Source organism: Saccostrea cucullata, unplaced genomic scaffold (genome assembly GCF_032062105.1).
Source record: "Saccostrea cucullata isolate Sc308-1 unplaced genomic scaffold, CSIRO_AGI_Scuc_v1 ctg1810, whole genome shotgun sequence".
In the NCBI taxonomy this organism is placed as follows: Eukaryota; Metazoa; Mollusca; class Bivalvia; order Ostreida; family Ostreidae; genus Saccostrea; species Saccostrea cuccullata.
In genome coordinates, this window is record NW_026923076.1 from 7676 (window position 1) to 31135 (window position 23460).

Genomic DNA, 23460 nt, shown 5'->3' on the forward strand with positions numbered 1-23460 from the left:
AAATATTTAACTATAAGGTCTATTTATTGATCATCAAAAATTTGAACTTCAATTGTTGAGATACAAGACAGATTTACAGCTCTAAACCGTTGTTAAGTAAACAGGATCTATGTCATGTTTTCTTTTTTATTTACCTAGGCTAATATACTAATATATGCTCATTTAAAGCAGATAATTTCAATGACGAAGTTAATTCTAAATACGATTAGACAATTTTTAGTGATTTTCTGAATTTCATTTTGTTATAAATATGATATTTTCTTTATATTATACTTTCATGTAAATTATTTGAATCTGATTCGTCGAGAAACATATGATAAAAAACACTACTACCCGCTGAATAATGAAGCCACGCCCTCCTGCGTAGCAACAGGCAACATTGCTTGACGACGGGTGGTATTACAAAAAATAGCGACTGCGCGGAATTTATGCGCGCACGGTTCACTGTAATATGTATTTGTATAAAACATTCAGTATAATATAATAAATATTGCATGTAGTTGAGTGTAACATTGAAAATTTTCACCCCTCGAAAACCAATGTCGATCGAGGTGCAAATGGTTCTCTTGGGGTGAAAATTTTCAATGTTACACTCAACTACATGCAATATTTATATAATGTAAACAAAAACAAGGCACAAGCCTTGTTTACATTATGAAGAAGTTTAAGTTCTGTATCTCGTTTGTTAATCAACAAATGATGTTCAATTTTTTGCTGATCATTAGATGATTCCTTATTTTAGAATTGTAAACATTAAAATTGTTAAAATTGGTGCAGAAAATTTAGTTGAAAGTGTGTCAATGTCCCTTTAAAATATTTAAATAGGTCTTCTAATATATATTGGAGACGTGCCCAAAAGATAAATATGAGTACATGTATTCGATCGGAAGAGACGACATTTGAATAGTTTAAACCTGCACTGACAAGGATATCAGAAGATGGCGTCAAAAATTAGTGGTATTTTTCTTTATTGTCATCTTTGGTGAAGTCTTTAACATTATCTAAAGAGAGAAATTGTTGATCTCTTATACTTTTGTTCATTCGTATCGAAAAATTTCAGTAATCAAATTTATATTTGGCTGGGATTGAAGCTATTTAAGTGTAATAATATGTATATGTTTCCTGTTTTTGAAGACAGAATGTCATTCTGTATGCATTGGATGGTTGGACATAAGTCCAAAAAGTCTGCCGACGGAAATGTTTTCTACAGGTAGCTTATGCCACCTCTGAAATATGTAGGTCCCTGTTTTATGCGCTCTTCAGATATTTGTCTTGTTTATAGATTTTTGGGGATTTACCACCGTTCGTTATTCCCACCCGTTTCATTTAAATCAACTGTTTCCCAAAAGGCATTCTGTCCGACAACTCAAGCAGTAAACATTTTATTAATATAATGACTAAAATTGTGCAGGCTTTCTGTGTTCGATGCAGCTGGAAAACATAAATTATTTTTATTTTTACGCGGCAAGCGATCGGGCTTGATCTTCTACAGAATTTTCAATAACAACTTATAATAAACAGTCATGTATTTTATTCTATTATATCGGAATGGTCTTACCTACATTGAAAAATCAATTCGATTGTAAAACCTAGCTGTAAAACAATCAAACGCGGAAAATGTCGTTTTAAACAATAAAATGCTCTCTTTGGTTTCTATAGTATAGTTAAATTTGTTATACCCTTATAAATATCATTCTATATATTTATTACTAATAAAAAGTCCAACAAAAGAAATGTTTTTTACATCGGTCTAACAATCACTATTGACCGGTCCTACATAAGAATTATTAGACCGCAACGTCACTGTTACGTCACAGGTAGTTTTCGTTCAATTTCGGCGTCACGGAAATAACCGAAGCTTAGTGCTGCAAGAGTTGTCGTTTGCTACAAAGATGGCGTCACACAGTAGCCAGAGTAGGTTCTCGAATACAGACGAGAGTGAAATTGAAAGTATACTTAACGAAAGGGACAGTAAGAACACTAAGAACGTAATTAGATCCGCTGAAAACATTTTAAACGAATTTTTAGTGCATACATGTGATACTTCTCTGTCGGAATTACGCTTAAAGCCAAATGAAGAGATCTGTAATGTTCTTCGAAAATTCTACTGTGGGGTACGAAAACAAGATGGATCAATGTACGCAAAGTCTTCGATGATATCCATGAGGTTTGGTCTTCAGAAGTCGTTCATGAAATCAAATGATATTGACATTGTTAACAATGAAGAATTCAGTCGTGCTAATGTGGTGTTTTCGGCTTGTCTCGTGAAAATTAAGAGAGAGGGGACTGGAGAAGTAAAGCATAAAGAAATCATCAGTGACGGAGACATGAAAAAACTGTATGACTGTGGCGTTTTCAATGTCGATAACCCCAAGACTTTACAATGGAAGGTCTTTTTTGAAATTATGTTACATTTTTATAACAGAGGACGAGAGAACTTAAGAAACATGGAAAAAGATGATTATGTCATTAATGTAGATGCGGATGGGAGGCGCTTTGTTGTGAATAACATATCACGACTAACAAAGAACCACAGGGGAGACTCTGGGGATGATGACACTAATGCTGCCCGCATGTACGAACAACCAGGTATGTTGATTTCTCTTCTTATAATTTCAAATATTGAAAAAAAAATTATTTGAGTCAAACAATTTTGAAAAAAAAACATAAATTAACAAGCTATGTTTCTTTAATTATCATTTAGGAAACCCCAATTGTCCAGTGGCTAGTTTTGAAAAATATATTCAAAAACTGAATCCAGAATGCAAGTCGCTGTGGCAAAGACCAAAATCACTGCCAGCATCATTTGACCCTGACAACCTTGACCTGTGGTATGACAATATGGTGGTGGGGAAAAATACACTTGGAAAATTTATGCAGTTAATCAGCAAAGAGGCCAAACTTGCCACAGCCTACACTAATCATTCTATAAGAGCAACATGTATTACAATCTTGGACGAATCGGGGTACGAATCGAGACATATTATGGGGATATCAAAGCACAAATCTGAGACAAGTTTGAAACACTATTCTTCTAAATTGAGTGAAAAACGTAAAAGAGATATGTCAGATGCTTTGAGCAGGAAAATACATGTGTCAAAATTTCATGGTTCAGAAGTATTTCCATCAAGGCCCTCATCATCAAGTGTTCAGTCAATCACATATTCTCATGGATCATCATCTATGTCTCTTCAACCAACCTCAAATGCAGTCCCCGGGGCTTTCAACGAAATAGTGCAACCAGTTTCCGAGTCCATTGACTGGCTTGGTGATGTTGATGATGACGCACTTGCAGCAGTGTTAAATGACCCTACGATCTTTGCAAATATTCAGGAAATTCCAAAGTCTTCAGTGTCCACTGTAACGCCTTATAACTTTCATGGCTGTACTGTTACAATTAACAATTATTCATCCAATACAGGGGGTCAGTCATAGATATCTGTGATTTACTTTCTGTGATAAACGGTTGTGATATCCAGTGTGATAACTAAACTGTGATTAACGAAATTTATTATTTCTGTTATTTAATTATTAATTTCTCTGTTAAAATTATAACATAGTTAATAGTTTTATTGTTTGTTAAAGTTTTTTTTAATTGTTGAAGCCAAAAAGTGCAAATGAATTTATTGTTAAAAATATTTGTTGATTAAATCAGTTCTTAAGTCTTCACATTGTGTTTTAATATGTATATATCTTATGTGAAGGGTATAACAAAACAGTTATAGACTGGGATTCGGGCAACATATGATTTGTTGGACCTGAAGGTGAAAATGTTGCCCTCGGCCTGCGGCCTCGGGCAACATTTTCACCTTCAGGTCCAACAAATCATATGTTGCCCTCATACCCAGTCAATAACTGTATAATATATTATATTTTCTTTTTATGCAATAGCTGTGACGTTAATACCCGTGCTAACAAACAGGAAAAGGCATTTTATTGTTTCTATTTATTTCTGTATGAAAAAAAACAAAATAAATTAAAATTTATATATATTAAATATTTTATTACGTATTATTTGCATGCATAACTGATCGAACAGTCATTATACAAGAAATCTATGCAGGGTGTATTCGTCTACTTATTCCCACTTTTTAAAAATTGCAATTCTAACTATTCCCACTTGCCAATAACAAAAGATGTTTAGAAAGTTAATTTGCTTTAAAGTAATTAGACCATTTAACCCCCTCCTAGTTTGACTTGTATTTTGTACTTGTTATGATGGAAAATAGCGTATAGATTGCTTGAAAATAGTATTCATTTCATTCAAATATACGGATTTGAGAAAATAACAAAAAGGTCTTGCAAGAAAATGCACTTATTTCAAATGACCACGGGTAATAGATCAATTATAAAAATTATATATATATATATATTTTAGTGCTTTATATATATATATATATATATATATATATATATATATATATATATATATATATATATATATATATATATATATATATATATATATATATATATATATATATATATATATATATAATATATATATATATATATATATATATATATATATATAAATCAAAATTAAATCCAAGATAAACAAACAAGTTTACGTTTAATTTTTTACACTAAGCGCTTTCGCTTTTTTTTTTTAGTGTAAAAAATTAAACGTAAACTTGTTTGTTTATCTTGGATTTAATTTTGATTTATAACTTAACCTATACCATGGACTTCTACAACATTTTCCCTATATATATATATATATATATATATATATATATATATATATATATATATATATATATATATATATATATATATATATAAAGCACTAAAATGACCAACGACACGAACAATAAAAATTGTCAAATTTTCGGGACGCCCTGTCCCTTCCTCGGGACAAAGAAAAAAGTTAAAAGGTCATAAGAACAAAGGAAAAAGAACAACAAAAACAACTAGCACTACTACTAAACTACTAAACACTATATATTTGCAAACTTAGTTACATGTTGAATTGGAAATTTTTAAGAACTCTATAATTAAAGAAAGAAATCCGGACCGCTATGAAATACGTCCGGTCTATCGGGTATACTCGGGTGAAGTGCCATTTACACAATTGAACGAATTAATTATGCTAATTAATTACGCAATCAGTAAATCGTACATATTGAGAGAATGAAACAATGTACGATTTATTGATTGTCGTAATGAATTAGCAAAATTAATTCGTTCAATTATGTAAATCGCACTTCACCCGAGTATACCCGATAGACCGGACGTATTTCATAGCGGTCCGGATTAAATATAGTGTTCTTAAAAAATTCTTTAAAGTCCTAATTTTTAATAGATCATAATTCATATTTTAAAAATATCCCTGCTGTATTATTTTTCTTTGATTATTCTTTATCAAGTATAGTTACGCCATAATGAGAGAATGAAACAATGTACGATTTACTGATTGCGTAATTAATTAGCATAATTAATTCGTTCAATTGTGTAAATCGCACTTCACCCGAGTATACCCGATAGACCGGACTATTTCATAGTGGTCCGGATTTCTTTCTTTAATAGTGTTCATAAAAATTTCCAATTCAACATGTAACTAAGTATGTAAATATATAGTGTTTAGTAGTTTAGTAGTAGTGCTAGTTGTTTTTGTATTTCCTTTGTTCTTATGACCTTTTAACTTTTTTCTTTGTCCTGAGGAAGGGACAGGGCGTCCCGAAAATTTGACAATTTTTATTGTTCGTGTCGTTGGTCATTTTAGTGCTCTATATAAATTTCCATCCGTGACCTTGTATCTACTTGGTAGATCCGACATTTAGGATATACAGTGTTGTTGGTTTTTTAGTGCTTTATATATATATATATATATATATATATATATATATATATATATATATATATATATATATATATATATATATATATATATATATATATATATATATATGAAAAGAAAGGACAGATGTTACCTTTTGTCACCTGTATTTAGATAAAAAATAATGTTTAGAAAGTATTTTCAAGAAAAAAAGGGCAGGAAAAAAGGAAATGGTTTTGAGAATTTATCAAAATTTAAGTACTTTGTGATATTTTTTGCTGAATGCCGCCGGCAGTTTCAACATCATTGTTTTCAGGGGAAAATCTTCAGCAAATGAAAATTTTTTTATAGTTTTAATTTAAATTTGATGTCCTGGTGCATATCTAAATAAAATACGACGTCTTACTTCTCAATGTTAAATTTTGAATAATTTCAGAGTAATGAACTCCGAAACAGGTTGTTCTAAAATAACAGTATGGAAAGACATGTGTCTTATTTATTTTTTTAGTTTATTAGTTATATAAGGTATTCAACTGAAAATTTGACAGAAAATTTTGAAAATCCGGACCTACCTTAAACGAATACCTGACTTCGTTCAACCAAAGCTTCCTACTATTCAACTTAGCTGTACGAGTAAAAAGGACATCCCTGATGTTTTCTTTTACCAAACTTGCTTTATTACAATATTTGCTTTGCTCAAAGTATGTATCATATAATCTTTATTTTCACAGAGCCACACACACAAGAGGAGGTTGACAAGAAAATATTATCCGTTGCAATCGATGTTGGATCCTCATATTCTGGATATGCTTTCTCCTTTCGAAGCTCGCCAACTGCAATTATCACAAAACAAATGGGATACATATGGTTGCGAAGGATTTTCACATAAAACGCCATCTTCGATCCTTCTTGATTCCACATACAATTTCAAAGCTTTTGGATATGAAGCGGAGCAAGAATTCTCAAAACTTGTTACAAACCAACAATCAGAAAATTATTTGTTCGTAAAGAATTTCAAAACAGAACTTTTGAAAGATAAAGTAATTACCACAGAGATTTTAAGTTTTATTGTAATTTTTATATACATTTGAGCACGAAGAAATTCCATCCAAACAAAATTACGACAAAGTTTCTCCACATTTATTGAAAGATCAAAGGGCCTTGCTTTACTATATATGATAATTTATATCTTATATTTTATATCCAGGGACTTGAAAGACACCTACTCATACGAGATGTATTGAAACGATATGTTCCAGCACATGGTCTTTTCATTGAAACAATTCGATTTCTCAGAAAACACTTTTTAAAGGCACTGAAATCTAGGGGACTAGAATTTGATGAAAATGACATCCAATACATTTTAACAATTCCTGCAATTTGGACTGATGTGGCCAAACAGATTATGAGAGAGTCGGCGAACTTCGTAAGTACATACTCTCACTGAAATACACCCAGTTATATCTTTCTGAACAAATTGCATAATAGCAATAATTTCAAGATTAATCTGCAATAAAACATACATTTATGGAGATAACAAACAGTATTCAAGCTCAAATGTCCATTCAAAAAATACAAATCAGGAGCAGAGTAAACAAAGACCTCTAAAACATCAGAGGTGGGATCAGGTGCGATAGAAAACTGAACATCCCATACCGATCGGTCCTTAGCATAATCAACGAATAACGCCACGAAATTCCGACTTCAGTTCATTATTTTGATAATGACATAACAATAACCATGATTACTGTGACGAACATAAGAGAACATTTGACTGATTTAATGTGTAATTCTTATTCAATTTAGGCAGGTATCAAATGCCAGAATCTTGAACTCGCTTATGAACCGGAAGTAGCAGCCCTCCACTGTAGAAATATCCCTCTAGAGAATTTGTGCGGATCTACAAACAGTTTACGAGAAATGTTTTTGCCTGGAAGGAAGTTTGTTGTACTGGATTTAGGAGGTAAATTAAGGAAATGCAGCTCAACGCGCTTTTTAAGCTCACATGGTATTTCGCACAAATTAAGGTCACATTGTTGTAATGAAAATTAACATTTTCGAACTGCTGTACAATGACATAACCCAACGTTATATTACATATACAGTGTCAAGCATAAATGTCTTTTAGAATTATTATCTTAAGTTTCCAAAGTGGATGTTTTAAAGGGGAATTTATAGATAAATGGATGATGTTTCGATTATACGATTCTACCATAGCTTTTTACAAATTGCATAAAACGATCTTTCATTGATACATGTAGTTGAACATTTTAAATTTTCATATTAACGTATTTTTAAAAGATCTTTGCTCATTTACCATACTCCTCTTTGTTTTGTCGAAATGTTGCACCAAAAGGGATAACATTGCAGAAGGAAACCACACTTAAGGGTAGGATAATGAAGTATTGTTTATTTTTTAGAAATAGTAAGTTCTTTCTATGAAAAGGAAAATTCTTCTGCATTTACGGTTTGAAACGTTAAAATTTTGCAGTGGGATGAATTTCTCTTGATTCTAGATTTTAGAAGTTGACTCTGAAAAATCCCACCTTATCAACATACAAAGCAATCAAACAGATGAAAAATACTATTATCATTCCGAGCTAAAGAGTCAAAATATTCAGAAAATACAAGTTAAAGTAGATGTACTGTGCCCATGTCTACGTTTCTGTCAAGAGCTATTGCTTTCAAAAGAACGGATAAAAAGACAGTTGCAATTGGTAAGAAACCACAAAAATCAAAAATTCAAGTGAGAATAGTTGTTATTTTTCAGCCATGAATATTTCAAAATTCTAACAATTGATATGTGTGAATTATGTTTTAGTAAATGAAATAAAACTCTAATACTGTAACCAAATACTTTTAAAATGTATTATGTCGTCTTGTTACACAATATTACATCATAACAATGTGACCTTAATTTGCGCGAAAAACTATGTGAGCTTAAAAAGTGCGTGGAGCTGTATAGTCATGTGCAATTAAATGTGTATAATCATGGAATAAACTGCACCATTTTAAGGGTATCTTGGACCTATATTAGAATAACATGCAATCGGGTATTTGACTCTTTTACAAAAAGGGAAGGAATTCTAAAATGAAAAGAAGAAATATGGTCTCTTTCAAATTCATTTTCATGAAGATTGCATCACAGGAAAGTGTTCGTCTAAAGAAATTCTTTAAAGGTACGAGGACTGTTCGAAAAGTAATGAGACATTGTATATATTTTTCCCTCGAATGAATATCTTCATAAACATTTCACAAACGCTAAGAATTCATAAAAGCAAAAAATATTAAATTTCTCTTCAGTGGTATATAAATGTGTCAATGGTACGTAGGGGTACTCGGTGCAGTCACGAAATAAGATTTTGAAAATATATAACACCAATGGTCAAACCCCTGTGGACCAATAACATGAATAATAAGAGCGAAAATAATTCAATACTTGTATAAAGTTTTTTTAGTGTTATTTCGCCTCAATGTTGTGCACATTTGTTAGAATCATCCTAAGCCATGTTTACGAGGGTAGTTCAATAAATAATGTCCTGAGTTCTATGACATACAACTTAGAAATCATATGTCATAAGTCTTGACTTTCTTCTATGATTGAATCTTTAATGAATTGACTACAGTTTATATGACCACTTTTTATCACATAGTTTCATTATGGAGTAAAAGTAAATGTCTCAATAATTTCCAAACAGACCTCGTATATATACCTATAACCATTGTTTGAAAATACGTTGAAAAATTTCGCATTATTTTTTTTTTCTCACAACATGCACAATGTGTTAACTCTGGGACCACGTTAAAGCACTTTGAAAAAAAAAACTAACCGTAATTCACTTTTTTGTACCTGTTAATCAACAAGGGCCCACTGACCTTATAGGTCACCTGAGTATTCGTAACAACTTTCCAACTATTGAATTCGATTCGTGTTTTAAACCAGATGCCACCAATTTCACAATTTTGAAAGAGGCACCATTGCTTATCATAATTATACACTAAACATGCTTACGTTGGTTACTTAATACCCAGAGGTAGATCAGAGTAACAAAGAGAAAAAGCATTTCCACTTTGTAACCACTTATGCACCCCATCCCACAGGAACCACTGACTCTGGTGTCACATATTTAAAAAAGAATGAAAATTTTTCATGAATTTTATTTCATCATAAATTATTGATTAATATCAAAATGGAGATTTCAAGGCATTAATTTCCAGCCTATGTACCCTCCTCCTCCAAATACCTCTGAGCCAGTGGCCCGGAAATTAACCATTTTGAAAGAGGCAGCTTTCTTCATCATAACTATGTACTTAGATCATTGGCATAATACCCAGGAGCAAAGGAAAAGATTTTCAAAGAATTCATGCATTTTCATTATATAAACATTAGAGCCCCGCTGTAAAATAAGAAGTCCTGACCCAGGGGCATTGAAATTCAAAAAGGCCTCTTTCCACTTTATAACTATGTATATAGTTCACTGGTTTAATACCCAGCAGCAGAAAAAAAAGAAAAAAGAGAATTTCAAAGAAATAATTCATTTTCACTATATAACCTTAAAAGCCCTGCCCTAGCCAAGAAACACTGACTCTGGGGCAATAAAATTCACAATTTTGGAATAGGCAGCCGTATTCAACTTTACTATCATTTGATTAGTTAATTTAATGCCTAGGAGCAAAAAAGAAGAATTTCAAAGAAATAATGCATTTTCACAATATAATCTATTTAGCCCCGCCCTAGCACTAGAACCCCTGACCCCGGGGGCCTGAATTTCAAAATGCTGGTGGAGGACTCGATGCTGATTACAATCATACCAACAGTTTGACTGATTGATGCCCAGGAGTAAAGAAGATTTTTAAAGATTGCACTTATTTTAGTGGTTTTTGCCCCATCCTCCGGGCTCCTGGGGGGGGGGGGAAGAGACCATGAAATTCACAATTTTTGTTCCCCTCCACCCATAAATGTATGCCAAAATTGGTTCAGCGGTTTCAGAGAAGAAGCTGAAACTGTTGAAATGCTAAAGCACGACGGTCGACGACGGACAAAAACGTATAGCAATAATTTACTCAGGTGACCTTATGTACATGCTTTTTGCCAAACCCTGTTGAAATTGTTTTGTGATTCCAGAAAAGAAACTAAAATGAGCGAAAGTTTAACATACACACAGAAATACGACGACATTCAAAAACAGATAGCAATAAGTGACTCATATTACATAAAAAATCCAGACTTAATATTATAAAATTTGTCCATGTATACTTCATTTTTACTAGGTGGTACAGCAGACATGATTGTTGAACAGAATACGTTAGATGGTAAACTGAAGCCTGTTCTTAAAGCATCTGGTGGTTTGTGGGGAGGAAATCGTGTTAATGGAGAATTTTGTAGCTTTATTTCTGAAGCATTTGGCCAGAATATATTCAATATCTTTGTGAGAGAAAACATTTGTGACTTTTTTTACCTTAATGGCCAGTTTGAAATTAAGAAAAGGCAAGTTACCAAACATTCGACAGATAAGATAATAATGCAACTACCTGTAACATTATCCGAAACTTACACCGAAAAATCAGGCATGATGCTTGCCAAAACCATAAAAAATACAATATACAGTAAGGATATTGATGTAAACAGGGGAAAAATTGAATTAACTGCCGAAAAAATGCGTTCCTTTTTTACAAGGACATTACAGGGAATTGTTGAGCATGTGCAAATGATCATGAGCAAACCAGAATGCAAAGACATAAAGCATATTCTATTGGTGGGTGGCTTTTCAGAGTCACCCTTGGTTGTTGAAGAAATCCGTGCACAATTTCCAACGAAAATCATTATAAATCCTACTGACTCGGGTTTATCGGTTTTAAAGGGTGCGGTTCTTTTTGGGTTTGATCCAAAAGTTGTTACCGCCAGAGGTTGTCCTCTCACGTATGGAATATCACTTTATGATTCTTTTGACAAAACAAAACATGACTTTTCGAAATCAGTACTGTTGGGGAAGGAAAGAGTTGTCCTTGGATGTTTTGAGAAGATTTTTACTATCGACGAAATTGTTGATGTTGGAACTAAAAGATCCATAAACGTCTATGAAAGTTACAAAGGACAATCCGAAGCTTTAAGAAAGAAAAGTAAAGAGATTGAAATTTTCTCCTCAACTGAACCTAATCCTCTGTATGTAACGGAGCTAAGTTGTTCTCGTCATGGACGAATCATTGTACCACCACCTAATGGCAGATGGCCTGACAAGGTGAAAGGCAGAATTGAATTTGAATTTGGACAGACTGAGCTTATCGTTCGATACATTGATAGAGAGACCGAGTATATCGTTACGGGAAATGTAGATTTCCACGCATCTGAAAATGAATTGAATTTACTGAGCTCCTCAGTAAGAAAATTGTAATAAATTTTTAAGGAAATGAAAATAAATGCGTCAGTTTTTCTCGAAGGTTAAGAAATTTGATGAACGATGATGGTCTAATATTATATTTATACGGCATATACATTTATTTGCATTGGAAAAGTAAAAAATAATGTTGCTTTGTATCCAGGATTTTGGCAAGGTTTACTTTAACCTTTCTATCATCAAAAAGGAATATCTGCTACATTAACTTTAATCACATATAGAAGTAATATTTTCAAAGAATGTCGATTGTACATTTTTTGTAGATTTTCAAAGATAATAGATTGTACATTATTATGTGCTTCGATTGCAGAAAAATATGTAAAAATTTTTATATCTTTTTTTTTTCAATTACAAGTATTATCTACGAGGGCTGTTCAATACATAATGTCATCGGTGCTCGGAAAGAAGCAAAAGACGCTTTTCAATGATTTAGTCTTCATGATTTTATTAATCTCTTTTAATTGTGACACATGTCCGTAACATTTTTATCCAATTTCTGATTGTTTTAGTACTCATTTTCAAGTATGTCCCTTAGTATACTGGAAAATGGCAGATACAATGATTTCCTGGACTTGTGTCTTCGTTTTGATAAGGTGTTTTTCAAGTTTGGAAATAGAAACAGGTCAAAAGGTAACAGATCTGGCGAATATTGTTAATGTGAAAAAAACATTAACTTTCTGTTTATCCCGAAAACCCCTTTACTCATCAGGGCGTGCGGGTTTGGACGCTTCATATAGAAATTAAATGTAGTGGATACCTGATCCTGGGTCCTTACTCTAATAAACCTTTCGATTTTTATGCAAAAAAATTGCTTTCTAGACTCCTCCAGAAGTTACACTGTCTCCCCGAATACTAATTTGAACAACAATACCACTAATATTTAAGAAAATCGCATATGAATATTTCTTTGTGCTCTTATAATTCTTTGCTCATGTCAGACCTTCGCTGTTTTTATCAAGTACATCTTATGGTTAATTTTTTTTCAGGGTTTTAAGCAATACATTCAAGTTCCATTATCTGTTTGAATATCAAACAAACGTGGATAAATACAGTTACTGATAATTTAAAATAATTGTTAAGACATTCGTACATGCTGTCGTTTGCACTCATTTTTCAAAATATAGGGTGACCTTTGAGTACTAAGCATTTTTTTTACCATCAAACGTTTCTTAAAAATAGTGTAATCTACCTCCGAAATGATGTCTATCAATTTTGATATATCTTAAAGTCAATCATACATCATCAAATATTATTTGTTGTAATTTGGCAAACAGTACGTAAGTTGTAATAATTTTTTTTTTGGCAAGGATGGTACGTTGATTCCTATTATATATTTTTTATCATTGAATTCACATGCTCATTCGTCTATAAAACAGGCATTGGTTGCTGTAAATGTCACATATTTCAGTGAATATTTCTTTGGGATTTTTAACAAGTTTTACAGCAGCTTTAATTAGGCTTTTATTTTTACTCTAGTTTACTGATTCTTTACCATTCATTTATGATGCAGTGTCTCGAATAGCCCTCGTTTTCCAGCTTCTCGCAATGAAACTATGTGATGAAAAATGGTCACATAAATTGTTATGAATTCATTAAAGATTCGATAATGAGGGAAAGTCAAGCTTAATGTCTCATCGATATCTGTATTGTATGTCATACAGTTCAGGACATTATTTATCGAACAGCCCTCGTATTTCTAAATTGATTGATTTGTTCAGCCAGGTTTTTAAAAATCTGAATGAAAGAAATATAAAGTAGCTTGAAATTAACTACATTTTATCAATTAAAATTGATTTTTAATCTTCATTTTTTTTATCTTATTAATTATTCCAAATAGAATAAACTAGTATTTTGTTTACATGTATATATGCAGGTTGAATATTTTACAGTTTTGTTGGGTTTTTTTTTTCAATTCAGATATACATAGTTTCCAATATTACTGAAATGTACATGTACTTATATGGTTGAAAAACAAGTTTTTATTAATATGGAATAAAAGTTGCTTATTATAAATTCACCTAGCTGAAAGCTCAAGTGAGCTTTTTGTCTGTACACATAGTCCGTCTGTACGTCTGTCTGTCTGTAAACTTTTAACATTTTCTACCTCTTATCCAGAACCACGGGGCCAATGTCAACCAATTTATTAAACTTGCCACAAAGCATCCTTGCTTGAAGGGAATTCAAGTTTGTTCAAAAGAAGGGCCCGGCCCTCTTTCAAAGGGAGATAATTAAAAAATGGTGAAAATTTGGTGGCGTGTTTATAAAATCTTCTCAAGAACCACTGGGTCGGGAAAGATGAAACTAATGTTGAAGCCTCCACGGGTAGTGTAGATTCAAAAAATGTTCAAATCACGATCCCCTGGGCCACAATGGACGTTCAAAGTTTTACACAGGAGTATATAGGAATAATCTTTAAAAATCTTCTTCTCAAAAACAACAAATTAAAGCCATGATTGGTCATATTTATATGGAAGTATCCTCAGGTAGTGTAGATTCAAGTTTGTTCAAATCATGATCCCCGGGAATAGTGTGGGGCCACGTTGGACGATCAAAATTTTACATAGAAATATATATACATGAAAAATCTTTCATAAAAAAATTTTAAATTGAAAAGTTCTGATTGTGACGTCGCGAAACTAACTTAACCAAAATATAAATTATATTAATTATTTTCGTGCAAAAATGTCTACAGATTACTCCTTTCATCTTTTCAGGAATCACTGGTTGACAGGGAATGAACCTGCTCTCATGTTCTATGTTTAAAGGGTCCGTGTTTGATCTGCTCTCAATTGTTCACGTAACTGAATTTTTTAACATGTACATAAAATAATAAACACTCTGTGTATTGAACGAAGCTAACATATACTTCTGAGATATCAACACTTCACAAATTATACGGATTTTAGGACGTGTTAACGTTAATTATGAGCAAGATTTTTTTCTTACAAATGCTATTTTGGGGCAGAATATGCATTTTTCAACTAGCTGTCCTCCCATACGTATTGGTTTTTAAAAAAAAGTGTTTGACACATGTACCTTCTATCAATTCGGGAAATACTTTTATTGAGAAATGTCTGATTTAAAATAATGAAAGAGCCTTAACAAGTTTGAAGTATTTTACTTTGTTATAAACTGTATAAAAAATGGATGTCATCTAAAGATTCAACTTTTCATCCTTTGCCATTTAAGAAATTGTGCAGTATCCTGGAAAGAAAAATAAAGACAACACTTGGGTTAATTGTAACAAGTTAAGATAACGAACGGTGATCGCTTTCGTAAATACGTCAAACAAAACAAGTCAGTGAACAGGGCATAAACACAGATTCCGAATGGATCGGGTGCCAGTGAGGAGTAAGCAACCCCCTGATGACCGCTCACACCCGTTTTGAGCCGTATGTTTGCTTCAAAAAATAATTTGTGGTTCAACAATTAGACTGAATGCATTTGAAAACAGAATTTATCCATTGCATTCAGATGATTCTTTTTTACTCACGTTCATCTACAACGAATTTGCATCATGAAATTTAGCTGCATTACCTAAGTATATACTGGGAACTTAAAAATATGTAGCTTTTATATGAGTCATACATGTACAGATATGTGAAAGAGAAGAGGGAATCAAGTATAATTTCTCAGTGATATTGAGTTTATTATTTAACGATATACATAATGTATAGTTTACTGCTAACGTACCTTTCTCGCGTTTGTACTCTTTCCAAATTTCACCGAGTCTCTGATCCAAGTATGAACCCCTTGTTCGGACGCTTTTACCCATGTTAACTGTAGTAACTTGTCGTTTAAATGTTGCTTCGTCATATGACCTCCTGATGACCTTGACATATTTCAATCGTCCTAATTCCTCAAGTTTCTGATACAGAAATAATCTTCTGTTTCCACGCACCACAAACCAACGAGGGGACCAATAGCTGTTATTCTGCATAATTTCTATCATTGGCAGGGATTCCACACTGATTTCTTCCCACAGCAGTTCGCGAAATGTTTCCTCAAGCGATCGTCCATCGCTAAAATATGATTGGATACTGTCGTGAGCGAAACAAATTTCTGAAGGTCTCACTGACACTATTTGAACATACCCGCTACTTCCCATGATGCAGCAGCGCAATTAGTGTGTGTATCCTTTTCTTTTTCTAAAGAAACCCCGAGGATGATGTTGATACAACAAATACATATACTTTAAATGCTTTCATATCTATCTATTCACATGTTTATCAATTTATTGTTGTTATCATGCACTCATATTTTATTTGCATGTAGATCATGTAGATTGTACATAATCTTGTTAAGACAAACTAGTGTATAAAGAATTTTTTAAAAGATTTGTTTTGCATTTCAAAATATCTTGACTTATAAAGCACTATATAACCATTTAATAATTATGTTGCTCAATTATTTTGTTAACCAAAATTTTTAAGAAGTTAATTTTAATATTATATTAACAGCTGAAGATTTTCTTTTTACCGGTAGTCAAACGTTCATTTTTCTATGTTCAGTTTTGTGTCATTACACTTTAAATTTAATTTGATGAGGTTAACTCCAGATACTACTTGTCGTATAATTATTTAGTACTTTTTATGGTATATATCCTTAAATTTATATTTCTAAATTTTATGTTAAAATGATTGTTGGACTTCTAAACAAATATTACTTATGAATAACTTTGACTGTATTTATCTTATAAGTTCTAAATGTATATGTAATACACACCTTTTTTATCTAGACCATATTTATACCATTCTTATTAGGTGAGAACATTGTTTTTATATTGACCTACTTTACAGATGTCCTATCAGTTGCCTATAGATCGGATGTCATCAGCTCTATAAGTAACTGATAGGTCATCTGTGAATAAGATTGATGTCCTTACTCAAAAGTCGACATGTATTGTAAGTGTTTCTATCAGCCCATATTGACCCAAGGCAATGCAACTAAAACATGCAGAATTATATCAAGAAATTCATCTGGTTTTTAAAAAATTCAGAAAAAGTGAGAGAGAAAGAGAAAAGAACGGAACATATTCTATTTAATTTTGCTGAATGGAGATATAGAAGAAAGAATTAAGTTTTTTTTTTAAACATTTTATAGATTCTTGATCTTTTTGTGTGTGTGTGTGTTTAAAAAAATGAATTATACTGTCTAATTTCTACATTATTTTAGATATCTTATCTGACGTAGCATCTTTTTTGAAAGTGGGTGTGGGGGATGCAATGTTACTGGAAATAAAAATGTAAAAATTGTCAACAAAAAAAGGCAAAATTGTCCCAACTCTAAAATCCTATTTCTTGTTTGTGTGTGGATAAAGGGGGGATCACGTTTCAACTTCTTTCAGTGCCAAATTCTTTTTTATTTATTTCTCAAACTTACTTCATTTCCCTTATTTGACAAACAAAAGGAAGGAGGGATAACAATGGACATTAATTCTGAAAACAGAAATTAACCGTTTTTGTAGTTTAAGCAATATATATGTATCTTCCTTCATATTTCAACATCCAGTCACATGTACAGACACTAAAATTTGGTTGTGTTAAATTGGTTATCCAAAATTTTAAATTGTAATTTATATGCGTATATTTCACCGGCTACATTCTTCAAATTTCAAGACTAAAAAGTTTGTACAAGTTTATATATTTTTTATTGCTAAAAGAATAATAATAAAACATAGTCTTACAATGGTAATTTATGCAAAGACTAAATATGAGGGATGGAAAGCTAGATGCACACATCATCTTTTGCCCGGGCTACGAAACTATACATGACCCTGAAAATAAAAATAAACACATTATCAGACATTGTCTTGAATATAAGATTCTAGATATCATATGAAGACTAGTATAAAGCACGACTTACAAGAATTTTGATATTCGTTCCAAATTTGGTTTAGTTTCTGCTCTAAATCTGGATCGCCCCTTATCCTGATGCTCAACCCCATATTCCTTGTCGTATTCTGTCTGTTGAACACATCTGAATCAAAGGGTTTGTTGACCATCTGGACGGTAGTCACTCGGCCCAATCTTTCTAATTTCTTCAGAAGGAAAAGTCTTCTGTTTCCTCGCACTACATACCAATAGCCGTTATGCTGCGTGACTTCAATCATAGGTAGACTGTCTACTTGGATTTTTTGAAATACGAGTTGGCGAAAAGTCTCTTCCATGGGTGTTCCATTTCGAAAATTTGCCTGGATGCTATCGTGCGTATAACGAATTTGAGAAGGTCTCATGTACACAGTAGATTCTCCGTTTCCCATTGTGCAGCGACAACGTATGGAATGTTTTACTTTCTTTTTTTTTTTGTTTCTAGGAAACTACTTTCATTTTCGTTTTTGTTTACATAACGCACAACAAGAGCCCAATTTTCAGAAAATGTGAAAAAATATAAGTGCATTTGCAATTTTTTATTCGTATTTTCTATTTTCATTTTTCATGGAAACGTTTTTATTTATATTCATCTTGGATTTCATTTGAGTGCCCAACACGTATACATATACATGTACTCACCCGGGACTGTTACAGTAACTGGGCATTTTTTGCCGAATCATTTTTTTTTTCATGCTCTTACAGGGTTTAATATATAAAATCAAAATGACTGGAAACAAGAAGAAAATTTGCCAAAACTTTAAAAATGCTCCTTAACTGCTGTGTGTGTGTGTGTGGGGGGGGGGGGGGAGGGAGGAGGAGGCCAAGAATAAAGATCTAAGTAATTTATTCTCTCAGACATCATTCTAAAAATAAATTATTTTTCCCAGATAAAATTCAGTAATGAAAACTTCAAAATGTCGGAAATGAGGAGATGAATATTTTCAACAAGAAAAAAATTACCGAAATGAAGATATTTTTTTAAATTTGCATTTTATTTAATAAATTAACAAAAATGACTTAATAAGGCATGTTCTGGTTTAGGAAGCATGCTATGCAAACTATGGTATTCAAATGATAATTAATACGAATAAATATTTTGTGATTATTAATTGCGGAGGTTTAAAATACAACTGCCACATTGACAAACATCAACGGAACAAAAAAAGATATTGATTTGTCACCTGAGGATCAAACCGATAACCTAACAATAATTCAGACATTTAAAAAATGTCTGCTTTACTTAGGTTTAGTGGGGTATTTTATGAATTATCAGAATGAGAACACGCGACTGTCTGAAAGGTTTCCGTTGTAAGAGAAATGTCTTGATATGGCTGAATCACCAAGGTAGGCGAATTAATATTATCAATTTTGTTGGGGAACAATAAGATCTATATATTTAAAATATTCTTGAAAAGTTTAGGATAAATGAACAGATGGACATTTCTGGTTGCTGTAAGAACTATTATAAAAACGGAAACTTTTTTTTCAGTCTGAATATATATATATAAACTATTTTTTCGGGGGGGGGGGGCAAAATCGCGGAGAGCGAAGTCTCAACTTATGAATGTGCATTAATTGATTTAATTTCTATATTTTGGAAAAGGAAGTCTTGTAAAAACAAAAACTGAAAGCGAGAATCGGTACTTACATGTAGTTAGCTGTATTTTTTCTATTAGCAATTTTTAATTTCATGATTACATACATGTATACTATATCTTTCTTATTCATGTTATTTGAGACATTCCTTGACGGAATTAAGGCCACACAAGACCAGGAAGTACGGGACTTCATATCTTGACAAGATTTTTAAACTTATAATAGCCCACAGCGAACCTCAACCGTGAACTTTAAAATTTAGTGTATTCATTGAGTGCGATAAATATATTACTTTTTGTATATTGGCATATTCATGAAACTGTCTAAAATACAGGAACGATAAATGATGGTTATCTAGCTTTTAACCCCCCAAAACAGGCATCATTTATTTTATTATAGGGGCCTACTGAATGTCTTCTTGATTTAGGATGTCAGAAAAAAAAAATCGTCGATCGTCTTTACGTTCACATTTAGAAAGCTTTCAAACTCCACGCTACTTCGAAAGATTTACTGACCTCTTTATTGTTGATTTGATACTCTAAGAGTCCTTTATCATCTAAATTTTCGTTATTTCTGCACTCGCAAGCATGTTTCGTCTGTCTTTTGTTGTTTTCAAGAAAGCTACATCGGACGCAAGCTTTTATTGACGTCAAGTTTATTCCAGTTCTTTCAAACGCACAACTGACGTTTTGAGAATTCTACGGTGAACCGTACGCGCATAATTTCCACGCATGTGACATTACCGTTGTGTCATCCGGAACACCTCGGGCCTTTCACAGAAAAACACGTGTTTTTCAGTGAAAGACCCGAGGTGTTCCGGATGACCGTTGTGTTACCAGTTGTCACGTGTGTTGCTAAGGCTGAGGGTAATAGAACAGATTGTTAACTGCGTTTAAACCAATCAGATTTTAATATTTAACATGAAAGTATAATAATAGAGTTTGACATACTTTTGAAAATAATATTAACCTTGACCATAAATTTTGAACAAGCGGTGCTAAGGCTTTTTCTTCTCAAGTAATAAGTTAAATATCTATTTTTATTCTAGTAAGACGGTCCATGCAAAGAAATTAGTTGCCTCAATAGATATAGGGACGGCTTATACCGGATATGCTTATTCTTTCAATAAAAAGCCATACGATATCACGGTAAGAAAATGGACGGCAGATGGCGTTGTGTCACCTAAAGCGCCATCTTCAGTCTTACTCACACCGCAGCTGACTTTTGATTCCTTTGGGTATGAAGCGGAAAGGAAGTTCTCCGATTTATTTGCTAAAAAGGGTCATAAAGATTGGCATTTCGTCCAGGGTTTTAAAATGGCACTGAATGAAAAACAGGTATGTCTTTGATGTAGTACATGTACATGTAACTTGGCAACCAGAGAAAGAATTAATACAAAGGAATGGATTTTTGATTGTAGTTTTCTCAATATGGTGTCAACTTTTAGATATGTACAGCGTAAAAATAGTCATTTATTGAAATAATATCATAATTGATTATTCTTTTTTCCCTTTGTTTACATTCCTTGCAAAACAGGACATTTTTGTTGAAATTGGATATCTTAAACTCTTCATTCCTCCGTAAGGGTCAATGCTATTAATCTATTTTTCTCCGTTTTGTTTATTATTTTTCAGAAATTTGATATAAATTTCCTAACTATAACCGATATCCAGAACCACTTTGTACCAGCTACAGCAGTGTTTACCGGGGTCATAGGTTATCTAAAGAGAGACTTAATGGAACAACTGCAGAATGGGGGTCATCACTGTAAGATGGATGACATTCAATTTGTTGTCACCGTACCTGCCATATGGAGTGATGCTGCAAAGCAAGCAATGGCAGATTATTCAGCATGGGTAGGGTGCAATCTTGATTTATATATCAGCTCGTTTGTTTCTTTGTTTTTTGTTACTCCTTTAGTGTATTTACTGGAAGAATTCATTTCGTAATTTTATTTTTCAGATAGGAATCAAGAAAGAAAATCTTATAATAGCCTATGAACCGGAAGTAGCAGCACTACACTGTCTGGCAATTCCAGCCAATCAAGTCACCGTGAGAACAAAAGAAAACATCGCCATGATGTTTCAACCCGGATGTTGTTTTCTAGTTTTGGACCTCGGTGGTAATTATCTATATATTATATACATTTGAAATCATCAACTCTCATCATTAATTTATACCCAAAAAAGAAGAATCTTAAAGTCGATTTATAATCCCAAAATGGTAAACTGATGTTTTGTCTCTTTTTAAGGTGGAATGGCTGACATAACGGTGCAGAAGGTGGAGAGGGACGGAAAGTTAAGTCAACTTCACGCTGCCACTGGTGGGAGTTGGGGCGGATCATCATGTGTCAACAATTCGTTCTTTCAGGATCTCATGAAAAATCTAGGACATAAAGTATATCAGGAATTTTTAAAGAAAAATATAGGCGATTATTTTCTTTTAAGAAATCAGTTTGAAAAAGCGAAACAAAACTTCAAAAACAATCAAGAAGGGGTGATTTTGCAACTTCCTTCATCCTTAGAAAAGATAACGAGAGAGGTTAATGCTAAAAGTATTGAAGAAATCCTCAAGGGGTTGGACACGCATGAGAGTTTGGCTTACAGTGATGGACAATTGAAATTTACAGCAGAATATTTCAAAACCTTCTTCTTTCAGACAATTCAATCCATCGTTGATCAAATCAGAAAGGTTTTAAAGAATAAGAAATGTAGTGAAGTAAAATATATCCTTATGGTTGGAGGGTTTTCAGAGTCTGACATTGTAAGAACCAGTATAAAAGAGACCTTTCCTGGAGTTGGAGTAATTGTGCCTGAGGAAGCTGCGCTTTCAATTTTAAAAGGAGGTGTGCTTTTTGGGCATGCGCCTGACACTGTACGATTTCGAGTTTGTCCGCAGACGTATGGAATATCTATGCACGATTATTTCAATCCAAAGGTACATGACCTTTCTAAGAGTTGCAAAATCGGGAATGCTCAATTTGTTATTGGATGTTTCGAGAAATTTTTTGAGAAGGATGAAATTATTGATGTTGGTCAGAAAAAGAGAATTCGGGTTGCCGATGACTTCACCAAACAACCGGAGGATGCACGAACACAAAATAAGGAAGTTGAAATGTACTCTTCCTCGGAAAAAGATCCAAAATTTATCTCAGATCCAGGTTGCATATTACAAAGCACTATCGTTTTATCGCCACCTGGTGGAAGATGGCCTGATATATTGAAAGGGAAAATAACTTTTGAAGTGACTGTGACCGGACTGAAAGTTTCTTTCAAGGATAGAAATACAAAATGTATCAGTGATGCTGAAGTAAAATTCACAGAGCCTGTCACATCAACCGAAATGAATCCATTAAATCGATCTTTCAGGAAGGATACTTCGTGATTAAAAAGTTTTTGATTTGAAAATTCACAATAAAATTTTGATTGATTTATCAAATATCCCTGTTTGTTTTAAAATACCATAATTATATCGATATCAGGTCAATGCAGGTAGAAGCAGTGTTTCTTTTTAATATAAGAATTTTGTACTGGTCTTACAGTCGGCAAACAGAAATCTCAAAATCCATTTGTTACACAAGGATGACAATAAATTAATAAAAAACCATAAACTCGCGCTGTCGCAGTGATATGATTTTTATTAATTTTCGTTGAATGGGATATTGATTTTAGAAATTGAAATCTTTTCTTTTTTTCTAAATGAAATGTACAGGGGTATTAATATTTCTACGACCTTGCAATTTTCTTTAAGTGAGGAAAACATTACATGTACATGTGTATACATACAGTACTAGTTTATCTTGTTTTTTTAACATATG

At 32.7% G+C, this 23460-nt stretch overlaps 4 protein-coding genes across 4 annotated transcripts; 2 read left to right on the plus strand and 2 right to left on the minus strand.

The window, feature by feature from the left end:
- The first annotated feature begins 1892 nt into the window (after nucleotides 1-1892).
- LOC134263094 (heat shock 70 kDa protein 12A-like) lies at nucleotides 1893-12354 on the plus strand. The gene is given in 7 exon segments (XM_062745407.1): nucleotides 1893-2589; nucleotides 2705-3424; nucleotides 6511-6626; nucleotides 6628-6819; nucleotides 6987-7205; nucleotides 7586-7742; nucleotides 11051-12354. Coding segments are annotated over 7 exon segments (3222 nt in total). The 3' UTR covers nucleotides 12172-12354.
- A 2836-nt stretch (nucleotides 12355-15190) lies between these two features.
- On the minus strand, nucleotides 15191-16418 carry LOC134263089 (uncharacterized). Its single transcript, XM_062745404.1, has 2 exons — nucleotides 15868-16418; nucleotides 15191-15378 (listed from the first exon to the last, which is right to left on the minus strand). Exons 1-2 carry the CDS (start codon nucleotides 16280-16282, stop codon nucleotides 15359-15361), a joined length of 435 nt encoding a protein of 144 aa, XP_062601388.1. The 5' UTR covers nucleotides 16283-16418; the 3' UTR covers nucleotides 15191-15358.
- Nucleotides 16419-17801: 1383 nt separating this feature from the next.
- Nucleotides 17802-18483, minus strand: LOC134263090 (uncharacterized). Its single transcript, XM_062745405.1, has 2 exons — nucleotides 18040-18483; nucleotides 17802-17950 (listed from the first exon to the last, which is right to left on the minus strand). Exons 1-2 carry the CDS (start codon nucleotides 18434-18436, stop codon nucleotides 17931-17933), a joined length of 417 nt encoding a protein of 138 aa, XP_062601389.1. The 5' UTR covers nucleotides 18437-18483; the 3' UTR covers nucleotides 17802-17930.
- Nucleotides 18484-19260: 777 nt separating this feature from the next.
- Nucleotides 19261-23027, plus strand: LOC134263095 (heat shock 70 kDa protein 12A-like). The gene is made up of 5 exons (XM_062745408.1): nucleotides 19261-19391; nucleotides 20692-20980; nucleotides 21278-21499; nucleotides 21606-21765; nucleotides 21895-23027. The coding sequence occupies exons 1-5, from the start codon at nucleotides 19375-19377 to the stop codon at nucleotides 23025-23027; spliced, it is 1821 nt and encodes a 606-aa protein (XP_062601392.1). The 5' UTR covers nucleotides 19261-19374.
- The last annotated feature ends 433 nt before the right edge of the window (nucleotides 23028-23460 follow it).

Coding starts and splice junctions, on each gene's coding strand:
- LOC134263089 (XM_062745404.1), bottom strand. CDS start 16,282: ATGGGAAGTAGCGGGTATGTTCAAATAGTGTCAGTGAGACCTTCAGAA. Junction 15,379..15,867: donor AGAGTACAAACGCGAGAAAG/GTACGTTAGCAG, acceptor TTTTCTTTCCAG/GATACTGCACAATTTCTTAA.
- LOC134263090 (XM_062745405.1), bottom strand. CDS start 18,436: ATGGGAAACGGAGAATCTACTGTGTACATGAGACCTTCTCAAATTCGT. Junction 17,951..18,039: donor GAACGAATATCAAAATTCTT/GTAAGTCGTGCT, acceptor TTTTATTTTCAG/GGTCATGTATAGTTTCGTAG.
- LOC134263095 (XM_062745408.1), top strand. Junction 20,981..21,277: donor TGGCACTGAATGAAAAACAG/GTATGTCTTTGA, acceptor ATTATTTTTCAG/AAATTTGATATAAATTTCCT. Junction 21,500..21,605: donor TGGCAGATTATTCAGCATGG/GTAGGGTGCAAT, acceptor TTTATTTTTCAG/ATAGGAATCAAGAAAGAAAA.